General features: G+C 40.0%; 2 protein-coding genes across 2 annotated transcripts; one reads left to right on the forward strand and one right to left on the reverse strand.

Annotated features, from left to right (window-relative positions):
* Positions 1-240: 240 nt before the first annotated feature.
* Positions 241-11,706, reverse strand: pias4a (protein inhibitor of activated STAT, 4a). The gene is made up of 11 exons (XM_073476679.1): positions 11,618-11,706; positions 9,144-9,525; positions 8,944-9,028; positions 8,792-8,833; positions 8,474-8,564; positions 6,772-6,900; positions 5,572-5,677; positions 5,256-5,329; positions 4,975-5,135; positions 3,841-3,992; positions 241-3,558 (listed from the first exon to the last, which is right to left on the reverse strand). The coding sequence occupies exons 1-11, from the start codon at positions 11,642-11,644 to the stop codon at positions 3,284-3,286; spliced, it is 1,524 nt and encodes a 507-aa protein (XP_073332780.1). The 5' UTR covers positions 11,645-11,706; the 3' UTR covers positions 241-3,283.
* Positions 11,707-14,839: 3,133 nt separating this feature from the next.
* Positions 14,840-16,402, forward strand: foxq2 (forkhead box Q2). The gene is made up of 2 exons (XM_073475884.1): positions 14,840-15,340; positions 16,028-16,402. Exons 1-2 carry the CDS (start codon positions 14,840-14,842, stop codon positions 16,400-16,402), a joined length of 876 nt encoding a protein of 291 aa, XP_073331985.1.
* The last annotated feature ends 2,882 nt before the right edge of the window (positions 16,403-19,284 follow it).

The following is a 19,284-nucleotide window of genomic DNA, read 5'->3' on the forward strand; positions in this document are numbered from 1 at the left end:
ACTGATTTTAATTAATTCCACACGTCAATAACAGCTGTTAGAATACGATCATTTTAAATTTTACAGTTTCATCCTCAACAGGCATCAAATGTGTCCCCAGATCTGAGAATTTGGTACAGGACATAACAAATCTCCACCTTAACCAGTCCTCCCAGTCCTCTGTGGCATCAGCTTCAGGTGTTGCTGCTTCCCCCAACAGCTTCTTATTGTCTGTTTGCCTATAGGAACAACTGGAGGCGATTCAAGGCTTAATAAAATATTATTTAAATTTTATTGTCTTTTAATATGAACATATAAAAAAACACAACAAACGAAACATTTACATCATGGATTGTAAGCCTCTGCCCATGCTACCTTATGCATTATTATAAGAAGAAGAGATGCCACTACAAAAAGACCAGACCCTCAGCTCTCTCCTGCTCCCAAACAACCTGCAAGCTTAATCTGGCTCAGTTCCACAGAAGCAACCCGCACCACCTCTCATCTTTAACCATAAGGCAAAGAAAAGTTTAGGAGATCCGTTCAAATAATGACCTTCTATACCTATCAACAAATGAACAAAGTCATTTTTTTACATGTAGAGCAGTTACATAGAAATACAAATTGCCTAGTTCAAGACAGGTATTAGAGTTCTTTACATTGTTTTTGCTTCAAAAACATCTTATACAGATGATCCGTTTCAGGGACATACTCTGATGTATTACAGGCAAAAGTGCCATCAATCAATTTCGTGTGGATTACCAAACATTTTTTCACCAGTATATCGATTTTGTCACGTCAAATTGTCAAAAGAAGAGAGAAAAATGGAAGACCAGATTTGACTCGACCTACTTCTTCCAATCATTAACCGTATCAGGATGCACTTGCAACAGTGAGTTCCGGGATCAATATGTAAATGTTGTCTCTGTGTGCATTTGAGCGAGGTAAAAGAAAACTAGATTCTGTGCCGATCAAACTGGAACAAAAGGGATGATGAGAGAGGGAAATACGCAATGCAGAACTAATCTGAGTCACTACTTCATTCTCTCCTTCCAAGCGTCTCACAGTCGAGAGGGACCGCCGCTTTTCTGGTTTCACATTTTCTGATACCCATACATGAGATGGGGTGAGGAAAACTGATCGCAACGGTCAGGGATCCTTAATACTCACTACATGATGGCTTTAAAATAAATAAGCCATAAACGTGGGATGAAGTATCAGACGAAAGTGCAAACAGCTCTAGCAACACAGCAACAACCTTTTCTCATCTTCAAGCAAATGCTGACGACCGAGGATCCTGATCTGAGGAGCAGCCATCACATACTGACAATACTAGTGCAGGTGCAGAGGAATATTAGTTGTAAGCCTACAGCATGTAGCAATTAAAGTCCAATCCTATTCCAGCAAATAGATGTGACCTTATCTACATTGAAAGGAGGCCGAGGGGGACTGTTGGTTGGAGCAGCTCCACTTGTTCCAGACAGGACCATTTGTAATCCAATCAATGACTTTAAGCTTGGTGGGGTTGCACTTATTGACACTTCATTAAGTTTCGTTGTGTCAGACATGTTGAACCCGCCGCAGCAAAGCACTCTGAATGCTGCTTTGACCCGGGGTGGATTCATTCAGAGGAAAAGAAAAGGGAGTGTTCAACAGCACAGCAATGAGCCCAGACCAATTATATCTCAAACCAAAGAAGAGGTGTCCTGCTTTCTGCAACTATTATCTCCCATCTGTACAGAACTACAGCAACTATTATGCAGACTTATTACAAACAACTGTTAAGAGAATGTGAAGCAATTAAATAAATATGATACTTCCAAATGTGGGAAAAAAGGATGACAGCACTTCTATTTCATAATTATCCTTTACCACAGATTTGTTTCTGCTTCTCTGTCCATTTCTCCATCTGGAAAAACATCTAAGGAGGAATCCTAAATGAAATAAAACACCTTCTCTCAGACTGGGGTCTCTCTGCTGGCCAGCTCAGCTAGCCTTAAAACAACAGGCTCGAATCTTCACCACTCGACAAACAAAAGGCACCAAAATCTCATAACCGCTTTCTGTCAGTGAATTCTTAAAATCCATCTGCTTTGGCACAGCTGCCGTACAGTCTGTTTGATGAGTTACTTCCACATGCAATCACCCCTAAAAAGATCCTGTTACAGCGAGATAACTGCAGTAATGTTTAACAGAGTGGCACACTTCCACCCATAACATTTAGCATCCCTGACACCTACAGCTAGCTGTGTTGTCCACAAACTAACTCGCCCTTCAACAAAGATTTTGTTGCTGCAGAGGGAACAGAGCTGCATGGAACGATGGAATTAAAATAATAAACAAAAGATATATATGTAGGAAAACAAATCTCCAGTGTAAAATTGGCTTCAGAAAGACTCATCAATTCTTCTGTCCTCAGCTTCTTTCTAAGGTAGTCTCTGGTCAGTCTGCTAAGTTTTTATGACTGAGGTAGGTTCTCTTTATCTAAAGGACAAAATAAAAATTGAAAGCATCACACATTGAGGCCAGTATTGTGTTCTGCCCTTTCATAATTAAAAGGATAAATTCCTGAAAAAACCCTTTCAAGCTTTGAATTCATTCTCTGAACAAAGAAATAGTAACACAATGGGAGAGGTTTAAATTTGCATCACTCTCCAGATATCTCTGCTTGTCCTTCCCTTGAATGATTCAAGCTCTTTCCCATTAGTTGTTTTTGACCTTTTACCAAAAACTACTGAGGAGCCTCCATTTTCAACCTGTTCGTCACAAAAGAGACAAAATCAGAGATGCAAACATTGAACGCCCATGGCTAAAAGAGCCTGTAATTCCAAGTCAAATACAAAGAGAGATGTGGTGGTGGTAGAGAGGAAATAGTCTGGAGAGAGAGAGGAGAGGAGGAGGAGGAGGAGGAGGAGGAGGAGGAGGAGGAAGAAGAGAATGGGGGTGGGGGGCGGTGGTGCTGGGGTGCTCGATCCATTCAGTCTCTTTAGTAGAAGCAGGACGGTACAGATATTCACTGCAAGGTGACGGTTGGCCAAAAAGAGTTAGAGTTGCTTCCAGTGGTGTACAGTACAAAGAGGAATCCTAATCACTCTAGATTGCAGATTCATTGACAGTGCATGTTTGAGTGTGTGTTTGTTTTGTCTCGATAGAAACCAGAGCTGCTGAAAGGCTCTGATGTCTGGGCATAAGGGAGGGTTGTTGCATCTAGTGGATTACCGTGTTCCTGTCCTCAAGTTTTTTTAGCCCCCTGCCTCTCTGTCTCTGTGTGTGTGTCAGTCTATGAGGGGACAGAGCTGCGGGGTCAGTAGGCAGTGACCAGGTCCTTGTCGTAGTTGTATCGGCCCCTCTTTGGGGCAGGACTGTCGGCGCTGTCCTCTGTGTCCTCACTGTCTCCTCCTGCCCCGCCCCCTTCCTCCTCAGAGGAGGAGTCAAGAGTCAGATCTACCACTGCACCTCCGCCCGGTGCCACAGCGGCACCTCCTGTGACTCCTGCCATTCCAGAGGAACTGCTTCCAGATTTGCCCGTCAGGCTGGTGCTGCTGTGGGCCGGCGAATGACCGTTTGCTTCAGGAATGCCTGCAGACATGAAGGCCATTTAAAAATTGATTACAGTTTATTGTCATTTTGCAAAACATCGAAACTTACGAAGCATCTTCCTGAGATGCATAGTGACGAATGTAAGATAAATAAATTTAAATAAGATCAAATAGTACTGAAGAAGATATATATTAAGATAATATAGGCATCACAAGGATCGTCAACACCCACATTTTCACAAAATACAAGAATAAAAAGAAATAAAAATTACACTAAAACTAATGCACAGAAAAGAAAAAAAGAGGTTGAAGTGAAGCTTACATATATCAACAACAGGATACTCTGGTGTGTTGCTGCGTTCTCTTTCCCTGTCCCTCTCCTTCTCATCTCTGATGGGTCGCCAGGAGCCGTCAGTTAAGTACTCAATCTCCTCGATGTCCTCGCTCGTCTCTTTCAGAATCTCAGATAGCAGCCTGAAATACACACTGATGGTTAGAGCCGCGATATTCTTAAAGTTGTGCTCGATGAAGAAAATCAACAAAATAAGCTTGAATTCTTGGCTTTAAATGTGACTGCTTCAAAACACTACTCTATAAACTTGACAGCATTTAGTAATGAGGCTTTTGAAAGTGAAACCTAGAGTGATCAGTTAAAGGCGGGTCTTTCACACAGGCTTAATTTAAGGAATGCAAATTATATCTCAAAGCCAAAATGTAACACAATGCTTTCAGTCTTTGTGAAAGTGAGGGAGTGCCTGTGAGAGCTGCTAAGAAATTGCAGGAAAATACACGCCCAGAGGGTTGGGGATGAAAATATCTTGAGTATAAAGTTGTTTGATAAGATGGACTGCAGGCTGATTTGCATTTGTATATAAACAATTTTTTATTATGCTCTTCTGTTGGTGACGAAATGCCAATAAGAAAGTACAAAATGTCTTCAAATGCTGACTGATTACAGAGATGCATTTTACACCTATAGCCATTTAACAGTGTCAACAAATGACTGTAGGTGACTTCACAGTCACTTGCAGTAATGAGTACTGTGAAAGAAAAAAGCGTTGAGTCCTCTCGAGTCCCACAATTACATGGTTCTCTTCTAAATTGTAGCGGTGTTACATCAGGTAGATCCAAGAGTCAATAAACAAGCCAATTTACAGGATCAAAATTTTGGAATAAAACCTGACAGCAGGTGCAGAAATACCAAACAACAGATTAACACCCTCCAATGCTATGCAAAACATTCAAAGCTTTTAAAATGAAAACACAGGAGGTTGGTACATGGTTCAACTTGTATCAAGAGTCCTTAAAATGCTCCAACATCTGTGCAGCTTGAATAATCTCCAAGCTGGCCTCAACCCACACATAGCTGAAGTTTCGTCTACCTTTTCAGAATTTATTAAAAGTAGGATGGTGCTTCAGATGTGGGACGAGTCAGAGCATGCTTTTGTCTCCTTACCCATCAATGGTGAGCAGCTCAAAGGGAGCGGGCTTGTCACAGACGGGGCAAGTCCATGTGGGCTTCTTCTCATTCATCTGCAGGAAGAAGACTGCGTCGAAACACTGAAGATGGGCACAAGTTAAAACTCGACATGGCACACCGAGCCGCATCTTCACCAGCTGGGGAGAGGGAGAGGGAGAAGCATGTTAAAATAATCAAGCTTGATAGCAGGACAGATCGTTTTTGGTACTTTGATCCACCTATAAATATGTCAGGTATTATCATAAATGTGTACTCACTGGACAAATGAGAGAAACTCTGAGGCCTGTGGTCGCAATTTCACTCTCCGGATCAAATCGTAGTTTGTCTTGGACTTTACATTAAACACAGACAAAACATTATGAAGTATTATAATTGTGTATTAGACAATATATAGTAATATTCAAAAATAAAACACACAATCCAGACCTACCAAAACAAACAAACAAAAAAACTCAATGACTTCTAGAGTACTGAAGAGACACCGTTAAGTTTTGAAACTATTTGCAGGACTTTAAAGTCACATTTGAAAAACAAAAACAAAAATAATTGGCAGAGTATGTAAGCGACACTTACTGCGTTCACGACAGCGTTCTGCACTCTCAACAGAGCAGAGTTTGAGTTGGCTGAAGAGGTCTGCTGCAGTGAAAACCCTCACTAAATACACTGCCACAGAGTACCGCTGAAAACACAAATAATCACAGGCTGTGAGCACTTATTTTGAAAGGCTACTGATCTAAAATAGAGCATATACACAAACTGAACCTCAAAGCCACTTAAAAACCCTTTAAAACACATGATGTATTATGTTAAGATAAACTGACTTGGATTCACAATTCTTCAGCTCATACTGGACAAAGAATCGAATAAAAATCTACCGTCTGGAACCCACCTGATTATTTAACTGTGTTCAATGCAAGATATCCTCTTACATTCAATGGGCTAATAACAAAAGTCACATCTTATGAAAACACAGCAAATTATTTCTAATTAAGAATGTTAATTAACTCCAGGGTATTTGTTATTCTTCTCTAAACACTGACAGTATGTTTTAAAAAAAACATGTGTTGGGCCTCTCTGCTTAGCACAATCTTAGGTTTTCATGGACTGAAATACCCACAACCCTCACTTGTGTGCCAACCACAAGGTTATGGACTTGCATTGATTAAGTTTGCTGGCAATCAATTCTTTATTCCTTTGTTCCACTTCAAACACAAGAAATGGTTGGTGAGTCTAAATCAGCAACATTTCTCCTCAGGTGCATTACAAAAACCTTTTTGCCAGAATTGCAATGGCACTCCTCTCTTCGTGGACATTATACTAAACATGTTAAAGAATTGGACAAAATATTTTACAAAACAACTAAAGGAAAGTTGGGATGAAAGCTATGACCAAAACACTGGGATATAGAAAACACTATTGACACACTAAAAAAACTAAATACAAAAAACTTTAACCCTCATGGAGTGTTTTAATTATCATTCCAGCTCCTTATCTGGATCAGAATTGACCACAATCCAGAAGCTAGTGAATGTAGTTCAGTTCTTGGCCCTCCAGAGCTTTCTTTTACAGTTATACCATGGACAAATGAGTAGGACCCATGAAACACTCAAAGAACTACATGTCCCAGCTGGCACTGGTGCACCGTGGAATATGCCAGGAGGAGCTGGACGGATATGTTGAGTGAATAAAGACACTTGTGCTGCCATGCTTGACCTTTTGCCGCCACATTCCTGAACTATGCCAAAACACAAAAAAGAAGAATCAGGCTCTGACCTTGCCAAAGTTTCCCCAGGTGATGGTGACTCTGTTGGTTGCGTTGGAGAGATGCAACCAGGGAGTGATGTTAACAGGACGACAAGGACGACGGGGTTCAACACCAGGCTTGTTTGAGGGGTAATAGCCCTGTATATACAGACACACACAAATGCAAAAGAATTCTGTAAATCACCCGATCGATTGTGTTTTTGTCTTAACAATTTGTTGAAATGAAAGGCTTAGATACAATTTAAAAGACAAATTAGTAGCCGGGCTCTTCACTCTGATAGTTGTGCAGACATCTTTTAAACTACAGAGCAAGTTGCAAATGGATGTTAGATTACAGCTAGAGCAACAGTGTTTCTGTACTCTGTATTCATGTGGCTGTGCTTCTGTGTATTAATTTATTCATGTGTATTTAAATTATAAAAGACGTCTTTAATATTAATACTTGATTACACACCAATGTTTTTACATAACAAATTTCATGTGTCAAAATAGTTCAAGTTGTTAAGTTTGACTTGAGGTAACTGCACTGACTCAGGAGAGATCTCTGACCTCGTCCCTTGTTAAAAGTGGTTTATTCAGCACAGTTAGCCGGCTATCTTATGAAATGGGGGGACTAAGGTGTCAGTGAGGTGGTTTTTGTAGTTCCCATCTCAAATGCCGCCACACTGGCTGCAAGTAATATTTTGATGTTTTTTGTTGGCCGAGGTGGTGTAGTATAAAAACATCTTAGAAGCAAAACCACTATGACTAGGTGATATTGTCTTAAAAAATATTGCACAATCAAATATTACTTATTTTTGCCCACATACCTTGATATTGAAATTCCAACAATACTGTAAGGTTGACTATTGGTACTTTAACAAAATATAACGCAATGAGTTTTTTGATAATCATCAGTACTGTGGATATGAAAAAAGGGAGGAAAAAAAAGTTCCTGTTAACCCAACGCTCCATTACAGTAAAGTGATGTAATTTTCTGACCAGACAATTACAGAAATCTTTCGACTTCACCCACTTAGTCATTATACACCAATCAGCCACAACATTAAAAGCATGGGCAGGTGAAGTGAATAACATTGATCATCTTGTCACAATGCAATGTTCTGCTGGGAAACCTTGGGTCCTGGCATTCATGTGGATGCCATTTCACAGGAATCGCGCACCCGAACACCATTACAGACCAAGTCTGTAATGGCAATAGCACTCCCCGATGCTGACCATTGTCGGGGATAATTGATCATTGTTATTCACATCATCTGTCAGTAGTTTTATGTTGTAGCTGATTGGTGTATAAGTGGGTGAAGACAAATATTAGAAAAAGTAGAACAGTCTGGTAGCTTCCGAAAATTCCATCACTTTACTGTAATGCAGGGTTGGGCTGACAGCAACTTTTTAAAAACAGAAGCTGCCAAATTCCTATCAGTGTTTTCATAACATTGACTTATGATTGTTGTTTTTCCAGTTTCACTTTGTGGCTACACACCTTGTGAACACAAAAATGCAGCTATTTCTGATTAGGCTTCCCATCAACATACGAATACAGTCTGTGACACAATATGCTTTTTGTGTGACCAGGCAGTAAGTCTGTCCAAACTCAAACCAGTGACTCACTGACTGAATTTGAAAACATATTGCTTACAGTAATGACTATGGACTTTAGTTGTGTTTGTGTCCCGAAGGTGTGGCTTGTCTCAGAAGAGAAGAAACTCACCGGCACATGACAGTAGGACTGGTTGACTTTGACAGCAATGTTGGGAGGATACTGGTCCTCCTGAACACCAATGGAGTCTGTGTAACAGATTCTGCAACAGAGAGTGATATGAGAGAGGTTAGCATTATAAGAGTGTCTGTTCTGTTATATAAATCAGATAAGATTATGGGGAAAATTAAAATAGTATTTGCACATGCATGGTAAAACACATTTTTTATTTTTCCTTTGAAATCTACAGCACAGTCACTGCCAGCATATTCCAGGAAAAAGGATTGTGAAACATCTGTTAAGTTACAATGGGAATAAGTGGGAACTTACCTAAGAACCACTTGGATTGATCGGATTCCTGGACGAAGCTCACTAAGAAAAGAACAGGTCATGAATCAAAATGAACATTAATTAGAGTTAGACTTTGTGAATTAAGCTGATGTCAACAGTGCAGACGTTGGGAGAATTTTTGATTTTCTTACCTTGCATTTCTTATCTGGTCTGCTTGGTTTGGTGTTAACTCAAATATGCATTGACTGTCCTGCAGTTTCTCATTGTTGTGGGCAACTGTAAATATGTGTAGTGAAAATGTAGTTGAGTTATTTAGTTAAGGACATAACATTTCTACAAAACAAAGGAATAAAATGCAAGGACACAGAAATATCAAACTTTAAACACTCACTTAGCTCTGTTGGTGGCAACAGTGTCTCCAAAGTTTGGTAGAAGGGCAGTGGCACCAACTTAACCTCTGGTGCGGGTGTGGGGATCGGTTTGGAAATGCCATTGAGGTAGTCTGCGCCCTGAGAGGTGGCAGTGGGGGAGGAGCTGAGGGATGAGTAGGCGACTGAGATGCCCTCTGGACGCCGTGCCGCAAGCCAGCCGGATGTTTTGGGGAAGCGCGACTCATAGAGCTGTCTGACATTCTTCAGAAGCTCTGGGCTGTATTCGGTCTGCACTAGCCTCAGCGCACGCCCCACCAGGTCCTGTTTCAGCCCACTTTTGCTGCGGCCCATTGAGGCCAGCAGCGTCTGCAGGTCTGAGACCCGGAAACTTTTGACCATGTTCTAGAGGGGGACAAGGAAAAAGGTTAGAAACACAATACAGGAACGATGAAATCTGTAAATAGTAAAGGTTTGAGTGACAATGCATTGAATTTACACATCCAGACTAAATTTGAGGCGTATTGATACTTGACTGAAATTCAAACTCATTTACTACAGTGCTAATGGCTCTGGATTTCTTATACCTCTGACTTATAACTCCACAATTTTCAATATTTATTCTTTTCTCAATTATTGAAGCTTTTTTCCCCAGGTAATCACAGTCTGATTTTCTACAGCATCCCTTGCTGTGAGGAAAAATCCTATGTGACAAAGTTGTTATTTTCCAGTCCATTAGGTTTATGATCTGTGAATTTCTCTAGTGAATGCATTAAGTTCCTTAACATGCTCTGAAAAGAAGAAACAGAAAATGTGAAAATGAATCCAGTAATTCGACTCCTTGAGGAATTCTTGCCTACAACACATCTAATAAGTTTGCCCATGACAGGCTCAATGCAATTATCTGCATTTATATGCATGTGTGTATACATTTAACATGACATAGCAGTGTCCTAAACTGTTTCCTTCTAAAATTAGCTTTTATCCTTAGTCACTTTAATCCTACAGAGGCTTGTACCTGCCTCGTAATTAGCCACGTATAGTAAGCTTGTAGAGTCATTTTGATCATTCCCTTCTTAAAAAAATGGTGGTACCATAAAACAAACTTTCAGAAACCTGAAACTGCAACAGCAGTTAAAATGTATGACTGCACCTCACATTACACACTATATGGGTCATGTGAGGCACACAGACGTAAAAAAACACTTACCAATTGGACTGTGTTTAGTTTGAGGATTTTAAGAAATATGTTTCAAGAGGAATCACAAACATGTTTAAACACAAAACCAAATAGAATATCTGGTAAAACCTAGAGTTTGGATATTTAAAAAGAGACATGTTTAGTTTGCCTTGTGTGATATTTACATGTATAACGAAATATGTTTACTGTCCATTTAGGTACATTACACCTTAAATGTAAAACTAATCAACTTCCACAAAATGCAGCGTCTTGACAGTATGCCCCATACTGCTGGGCGGCATGTTTATAAGTCGATTTGAGTCACATCCAAACTTTGAGCGGAAGTGAAACCACAACAAGCCCATTTGTTTACTTTAAGAATACACTAAATCAAAGTGTAGACAGCACAACCAAATACCAATTTAAGCTTTAATGTCACACATGTCTAACATACTCGACATTACGAGTCCACATTTCGATTAGCTGCACTAAATGTGTTTATAATACTTGGATAAAGCTGTAAGTGATCCCACTCGGGACACCTATGACAAAACATATGGCTTGCAGGAGGATGTTGATTTAACAGGTAGCAACAACACTAAGTATGCGAATTTGACTGTGGGACAAAACACGGATTATTGTTGGAAAAACCTGAGCCGTCTAGCATTAGCTTTGTCTGACATTGTTGCGTTGGACATCAGTAGCACAGCTGCTTTGTGTCTAGATTTATTTTTTACAATAACGTGGCTGTCCATTGTGCTTCTGTTGAACACGCTGTGCAAAAATGCCGCTATTATGTCAATAATGTTGCAGTTTCTCTAGCCTCACTTGAATATTACCAATGTAGCCTGCGCTTAGCGGCTGGCTAGCTTCTCTACAGACTGGGCTGTCGGTATTCAATCATAGCAACTGGACATTTTGACAGGTGCACAGCTTCATAAACCAACAGGCTAACTACAGACAGACATCACTGTGAGTCAAATAACGTCAAATAGTATCGCACTGGGAAGTATGTTAGCAGCAAACCCCCAAGTGTTTTCATGTTCACATCATTCATTTTCGGTGTCTTCCTTCAAAGCCAGCGTGATGCTAGCTCAACCAACGCACTTGCATAGTTAACATTACCTAGCAGGCTAGCTATGCTAGCACCACAGGCTAGTTCGTTTCGTCGTGACTGTAATACGCCACATTTGTAAGAGTACAAACTCTTAACTATATTCACACAAAGCCGACAGTTTCCCCACAACTGTGCTGAGTTTCAAATCATACTCCCGCGCCCGTCTTCCATCAAACCAAAGCTAGCCAAGCTCTACTTGCCATCGCTTCCACCAGTTCGGCCGCCATCTTCCTGCAGCAGTACCGCGAGAGTCAGAGACGGCTGCTAGTCTTTCACCAATGAAACGCAGAGCCTGCTTTGATAGACGGGTAGCCTCGACCAATCACAGCGAGGTTTTAACCAGAGCCCTACGGGCTGCATGTGAAATGGGCGGGACCACCGTCTTTTAAAGTTACAGTGCAACTTTTTAAAAACACTAAGAGGCAGGTCTCATTTCCAAAATAGGCCTCAGTGTCGATAGTTGACACCACGTGTGAAATTATTTTGATACCCGTGATGTTTCGGTTTGATAGTATTGAGGTATTATGAACGTGTGTCTTAAACACGGTTTAAATTCAACATGGATGTAAAGTATGGGGTGTCAAGTGGACAGGGTCGCATGGTGTGTTCAAGCCCCGTCCGAGCAAAAAAATCCATTTCAGGTTCCGCGCCGGCCGTGAGATGTGGAGCTGATGCTTTGTCTAAGGTATGCTCATAATTGAATTAAAATGAGTAATTAACTAAATACACGCACATGTCAAAGTATAGAGCAGTCACTCCCTGTCTAAAACGCAAAAAGCACATTGTGTCACACTTAAAGCAAAATGTAAATAGGCATACTAAGAGCACACTTATACTCCCTGTCACGATCCAGCCCTGCTTTTCCAGCAGCTCCTCATATGTGGCAAAGAATAGCCTCATGGAAACACACAAATCAATTGAAGGAATTGCAGTATCATGTAATAACATGGTGTGTTTTGTTTTGGCTTTACTTGGATGTGAAACGTCAATAAAACAACGCTGTGTATTCAAAAGGAGAGCAGGCTTTGCCACTATGCTGCTGGATGGAGAATGTTATCTTTGATTATGATTTATAAATAATACATACAGTATGTGATATAGGAAATATAGGATTGAGTTAATTTTTTATAGAGCTTTTCAAATACATACAAAGGCAGTCCTAAATACATTAACCAGTACAATACAAGTTATTTTTGCAATTTTATAATATTGGTTCAGATTTTTTAATTGATAGAACATAAGCCTACATATAAATTAATATAGCTAATTACAACACAAAGAGCTTGCTACTGTAAAGTCATTATGGTGTTCTCCTTTGTGCATGTAAAACGTGTTCTATTATCTAAACAGAAGAGGGCAATATGGTTCAGGATTTGACCTGACTCTCATTTAATTCATTTCCTCACTAAAACTGGCAGAACAAAGTAGATCGCTCCGGATACTGTACTATTACTGTTGTCTGGACTAATGTGATGACAGCTGGGTTTGTGTTGGCCAATATTTGTATCCTATTTTAGGGGGAATTCAATCTCCACAATTCTGTGGTGATCAAGTTAATCGGTGTAACTTCATACACACACAGGCACTCAAAAAACTTCTTTATTTGTGTCAGACCCCAGAGATTTTAAAGTTATGGTAAAAATGGACATTGTTAATTTTTCATTTGATATGACTGAACTGTGTTAATTTCATCTTGTATTTAAAGATTACTCTGAAATTGTCTGATACAAGAAGGAGACAAAATACATATGTCTAATTTCATGTGCAAATGTTTAACATGACTTTGATTTTACTTGTAGGGAAATAAAAGGCACATTTTGGGCACATGGGGAGTCAAGTGGTTAAATAACCCTAGGTTTTAAGATGGATTAGGTGCGTCAGTAAACCTCATAATTAGCCAAAAAACACTCAAGGACCCTTGGCTTTCCTTCATTGTTAATCTTAATTATTCAAATGCCGGTCTTATCAATTAAATATAAAGATAACATACACCATGTATGTCAACATTCAAAAGTGTAATTCACAAGAGTGGTGTATTTGATCTATGAATCACAACATGAACAACATAAACAAGTCTACTGTATTTGAGCTTAAACCATAGAAAAAACTGCAAAGTCAATTCATTTCTGACATTAAAAAATAAATAAACTGGAGCACAAATTACAAAATTTAGAATAAAGTTTAATTAAACAGCGATAAAGTCAAACATTCTTAACACATCATTTGAGAGCACTATACCCTTATAACTGATGGAAAATTGATGAAAATGTCAATAAAATGTGCATTAAACAGTTAAAATAAGTAATATAATACATTACAGTTCAGTAATGCAAAGGCACCATTTTTGTTTTGCTCTCAGAGATGGATCTTAAAAGAAAATTGTTGAACTGGCAAGCAGAAAAAATGAAACATGTAATATCAGGATATGAAAAAGAAAACAAAAAACTTTATAACAACATTTCCAGTGGTCAATAACAAAGAAGTCTCTTTTATTATAATAGCCACCAAGAATTGGAATAAAACTCACAGGACACACAAGTTATAAGTGGGTCATGTCAACAGCAAGGAAAGACTTCATTTCATTTTCCACACATACACTTTACTGTTCTGTTACCTTGTGATTATCAGTGTCTGCACAGTACATTAGTGTCCTTTCCAAAAAAAGAGACTCCACTGAATTTGTTTTGTCTCCAAAACATTGAACTTGACTGATTAATTACTGCTCTTCTTTGAAGTAATTCTTTGGACAGCGTCCGCATGGACAAAACAAATTTAACAGGATAACAGTGGTATCTAAAAGGCCTTTGATTCCAAGCATCCATCCTCTGCACACCACGTCTTACTAAATCTTGAGTGTTTAATCTCCCGTAATTACAAAGATTTGCTGAGGTTAATAAAAATAATCCGCCTCAATTCAGACCCCCTACCTGGACCTCCGCTGTGCCTTCTTTGCCCCTTTCTGTGAGGGATAAATTCACAGTCATATAAATAGAGTCACCTTCCCAACCTCAGAGCACAACTCTTCAATTCAGGAGCAAAAGGCTGTTGGATACTGAGAAAGAAGTTTTGATCGTCAGATTTATCAGAGAGGCGGAAACATTTCATTTAAATTTGTTGCTAAACAGAGTAGCCGTCTTTACTCCTATAGACTGACGTCATTTCCACAGGTTGAGATTGTGTCGCTCGTGAGCACATCGAGGTTAACAACAGTTGAGAGGCTCACCTTTATCTGTGATCTTGTCAAGAGTAAGACTTCGGCGGAAGAGGCGAGGGGCATTGAGGCGATTAGTTTATGAAGGGTCCTGCATTTTAAAAGAAAATAGCCATGCTGTCAAAGTCAGATGCCAAATTCTGAGAAGACTCTTTTGATTTATCACCTGATATTATTCAACTGCTAATTTGGAACCAATAAGACGTCTGGAATGAGTCTGAAGTATCTTAATTCAGGCATGACAATGGAGGACACAAGCAGCCGCACCGGCGGCAGAGAAAGACTGGGACTGAGCTTCACTATTGACTATCTTCTGTTCAATAAAGGAGTCAAAGGTTCTAAAGAAGAAGCGACAGGAAGTCGTACAGCTGAGCAGACAGCAAACAACATGCTAAATCATCAGAATCCTAAACCGAAAGAGGTGGGGAATCGCTCTGAGACACCGGAGAAGTGGCTACAGAGGTCAGAGGTAGAGACTGAAGAAAGGAAAGTCAAATTAGAGGAGGGGGATGAAGAGCAACAAGAGGAGGGGGAGGAGCAGGTGACCACCGCCACATCTACCAGCAGCAGTCCAGAGAAGACGGCGGACAAACCCAACCAGTCGTATATCGCGCTCATCTCCAAGGCAATCCTGGCGTCAGAGCAGAAGAAACTGCTGCTGTGTGACATCTACCAGTGGATCATGGACCACTACCCGTACTTCAAGAGTAAGGTATGTTCGATTCAGTCTCTCAATCTATTTACCTGGTAGGCAGAGAACAAAATAAATGTCATGTGAGAAAGCAATAGTTGTAGTTGTGGAAGAATTCTGAAAGTCTAATTGGGGATCTTTACCTGTGGGACTATTTTCAAATGTATCGTGAACTTGTAACAGCTACTGGTAAGGCAGGCAAGAGAAAACGAGAGCACGTTTGCCCAAAGTCTTTGGCGTGTTTCGCTCGGTCGCTGAAAACAAATGTGGTCGCCATTTTCACGAGCGAAGCGACCTACTTGGCAAAGGTAATCTGTCTGAGTGGTTAGGCAATTAGGTTCTAACAGGGACACTAGATGATCTTCTTGTTGGCAAATTCACAAATAAAGTAATCCTGTTGCTAGGTCGCAAACCGCCTCTGCTATCACCAGGTGCAACAACAGATTGGACGTAGCCTAGTGGATTAAAGTTGATCACTGGTTTGACGTGCTAAAAAGGTAACTCAGGGTGTCGTGTCTTACTGCGATCATATACAGTCTTGACACGCTATCGCACATCCTGCCAACAACAGGACAAGGTGACATCCTGAGTAGGATCAGCGATACTTAAAAGACACCTTTGTTAATTTTCAATTGGGGACTACCATTGTTTAACTCTTACATGGTTTGCAGGTTTAACCCTGTTTCTTTTCTTCTCTTGCTGAAACAGGATAAAAACTGGAGGAACAGCGTGCGCCACAACTTGTCCCTGAATGATTGCTTCATCAAAGCAGGCCGTAGTGACAATGGGAAAGGCCACTTCTGGGCGATTCACCCCTCGAACTACCAGGACTTTTCTAACGGCGACTACCACTGCCGGAGGGCACGACGGAGGGTACGCAGGGTGACAGGACAGCTCCCCCTTTCCACCCTGAGCTCCCCCTACCACCCTGCCCTCATCCGGCCCCACAGAACGACCTGTTGGTGCTGTCCTCAGGTCCAAACAGTCCCTCTGTCCTGCTTGGCACCCAGACTCTACTGGCAATGGTCCAGTGCGCAGCCACAAGTGGCGCTCCACCGGGGCCTGCGAGCCTCTGTACCCTGAGAGTGAATAGTTTTTATTTTTGATGTATGCTCTCGTATTTGCTAATGAATATGTCATTAGGTGATGTTATAATTTATGTGAACTTGGACATTATACTCTGCAAACAAAAGGCAAAGTGATTTTAGGGTCAGTGTTTCAATAAAATGTATGAACCTTATGAATTTGCACTTCTCTTATTTGTATTCTGAATGTTTGTAGAATAACAAAAACACAATGTTTTGTATTAATCTCATTAAATCATATTGAATTCAACTCCTTGCAATGTTTTTAATCAGCTGCCTCAGTTGGGTTTTGTCTCTGTGTGTGTGTGTGTATGTGTGCGCGCACTTGCCTGTGCGAACAGATAGTACTAAAAGTGAGCCCACTGCTAAAATACCACCTGGTGTTAGATGCTAATTAGTCAAAGCTGTCGGGATGCAAAATCTTCTGCCTTAAGAGACTAAAATCGGGCTTTCCAAAGCCGACTCCCAAGGATACGAGGCCAGATAATCTGAGCAATCCCAAATAGTTTCAAGAAATGGGAAGCTTATCACACAGTGTAATCCGTAACCGCTACTGCAGAAAGAGGGGGGACCACGGGAGGTCAGGGATGAAGGAAGCAGAGGAAAGGGAAGGAGGCAGGGAGAGAGGGAGGGGAGGGGACGCTGATTTATTGGAGAGAGGAGGGAGATCTTTTTTAGGGACTCTGAAGAATTACTCAAGGCTGAAACATACAATTTAAATAATGGAAGATATACTAGAGTTCACATTGAACACAGAGTCACTGTCATTATTTTTATTATCGACTAATATGCCTATTATTTTCATGATAACTTGATTAATCGCAGTATGCAATTTTTGTCAATGTAATGAGGGGATTGTATAAAGTCTGAGTGGATAATAATGATAGGAAAAAAAACAGCGTAATGATGCATCAACATTTATTTAATCTCATTTGCTAACCAACATGTCTCGGTGCAAGCTATTTTTTTTTTGGCAAAAAGTGGAGGGGACATGTCCCCAGTGTATATGACACCTATGATTAACCATTTAGACCGCTCATCACAATGTCCCAGAGCCCAAAGGATGTCTTCAGATTGCTTCTTTGTCCAAAAAACCCCAAACTCTTCATTAACTATCATTAATAGAAAAGAGAAGCAGCAAATCCTTATATTTAAGAAGCTGGGACCAGCAAATGTTTGACATTTTTGCTGGAAAAGTGACTCTTAAACAGTCGATTACAAAAATAGTTGCCAAATATTTTCTTTCGATCAACCAAGGCGCTGCACAAGTACACAAAAGTACAGATATTAGAGATTGTAAAACAGAAGTGAGCAATGATCCATGGGGGGCCATAAGGGTATGATGATCCAACTAATTACGTTCATTTTCACTATTACATATAAATAAATATTCAGATTATTTTCACTATTACTAGATATATCGTTTGGTCATTGAAAAATGCTCAACACAATGTCCCAGAGCCCAAAGGACGTCTTCAGGTTGCTTCTTTTGTCCAACCAAGAGTCCCAAAACCCTCAGACTCTTCAGAAAAGCAGCAAATCCTCACATTTAAGAAGCTGAAATCTGTGACATTTTTGCTTAACTCAAACAATTAATGAAATACTTAAATAGTTTACAACTCATTTGATCTACTACTCCTTGAAGCTCTAATGAATACAGCACATATCTGATTGTTTAGATCTATGTGTGTGATTTTTTATTAAAATGACAAAAGCCACACATCATAATGTGACATGAGCTGGAACAGTTCAGTTATAAGGTTTCTCCAAAATATTTCCATATTAAGAATCAAGTCAATTTCCACCTGTCCGGCTCTCACATCAATAGTGAAATTCCTCTCTGACTTGCAAAGGTTGGCATTTACATCCACAGTGCTCCAGCCTAAGAGGATTAGGTCATACATTGACTTTTCTGAAGTTTGTTTGTCTCGGCTCATGTGGGCGTCTTATTTGCAAATTATTGAATATTTGAATAAGGCAATATTTGACATGAAATTAGACTCTAAACAGACAATAATATGTCAGAGGGATGATGCTTAAGAGAGAGAGAGGGTGTGTTATTCTCAATAGTTATTTTCTGGCGATGCTCATTAGAACAATGACAAATCCATCTAATTAATTTTTGTTCACCAAATCTTCCTATTCAATGTCAGCAGCTAATTGGAGACCTAATTTGCTTAATTCCCATGAATTGCTCTCTGCATCAAATCCTCTTCAATTCACCAGCTTTAAGGCTTTAATTTGGTTGCATATGTTTGCTGTACACACACACACACACACTCACACACACACACACACACACACACACAGACATGCAAACACATTAACGTGCAAGAGTTTACATTTCACACAAGTGCAACTCAATCTCAAAAGAAAATTGCAGAAAACACATTTTGCACACATGCAATTGTTAAAATATCTGTTATCTGTGTCTGGTATTTGAGTTTTTTTATAAAAGTTTGAAATGATATACATAGGCAACTGAAATAAACCAATTCTGATCACGTTTTTCCCGCCAAACACAAAAAAACTGTTAAAATACTGTAAACAACATCAATAATGTTCAGCAACAAAATAATAATTAACTACCTTTCTAGGAGCATTAGATTGAGGTCATGAGCTCAGTGTGTGTGTGTGTGTGTGTGTTCATATGTGCATGTCATTTCGTTAATCTAATGAGATGGGCGGAAGGGTGCAGGGGGCCGTAGATTAGGGCACAAAGATTTGTTCCTGATTAGCAGAGAGTGAGGTAAGAAGATCAAGTCCTGCTGAGATGGCGATGAAACATTATGTCCGTGTTTTAATACAATACATTTACAGTGCAGCGGCATTCCGAAGCTGATTCCCCTTCAGCTTACATGCATCTCATTGATTTGACTG

Source organism: Pagrus major, chromosome 11 (genome assembly GCF_040436345.1).
Source record: "Pagrus major chromosome 11, Pma_NU_1.0".
NCBI lineage: Eukaryota > Metazoa > Chordata > Actinopteri > Spariformes > Sparidae > Pagrus > Pagrus major.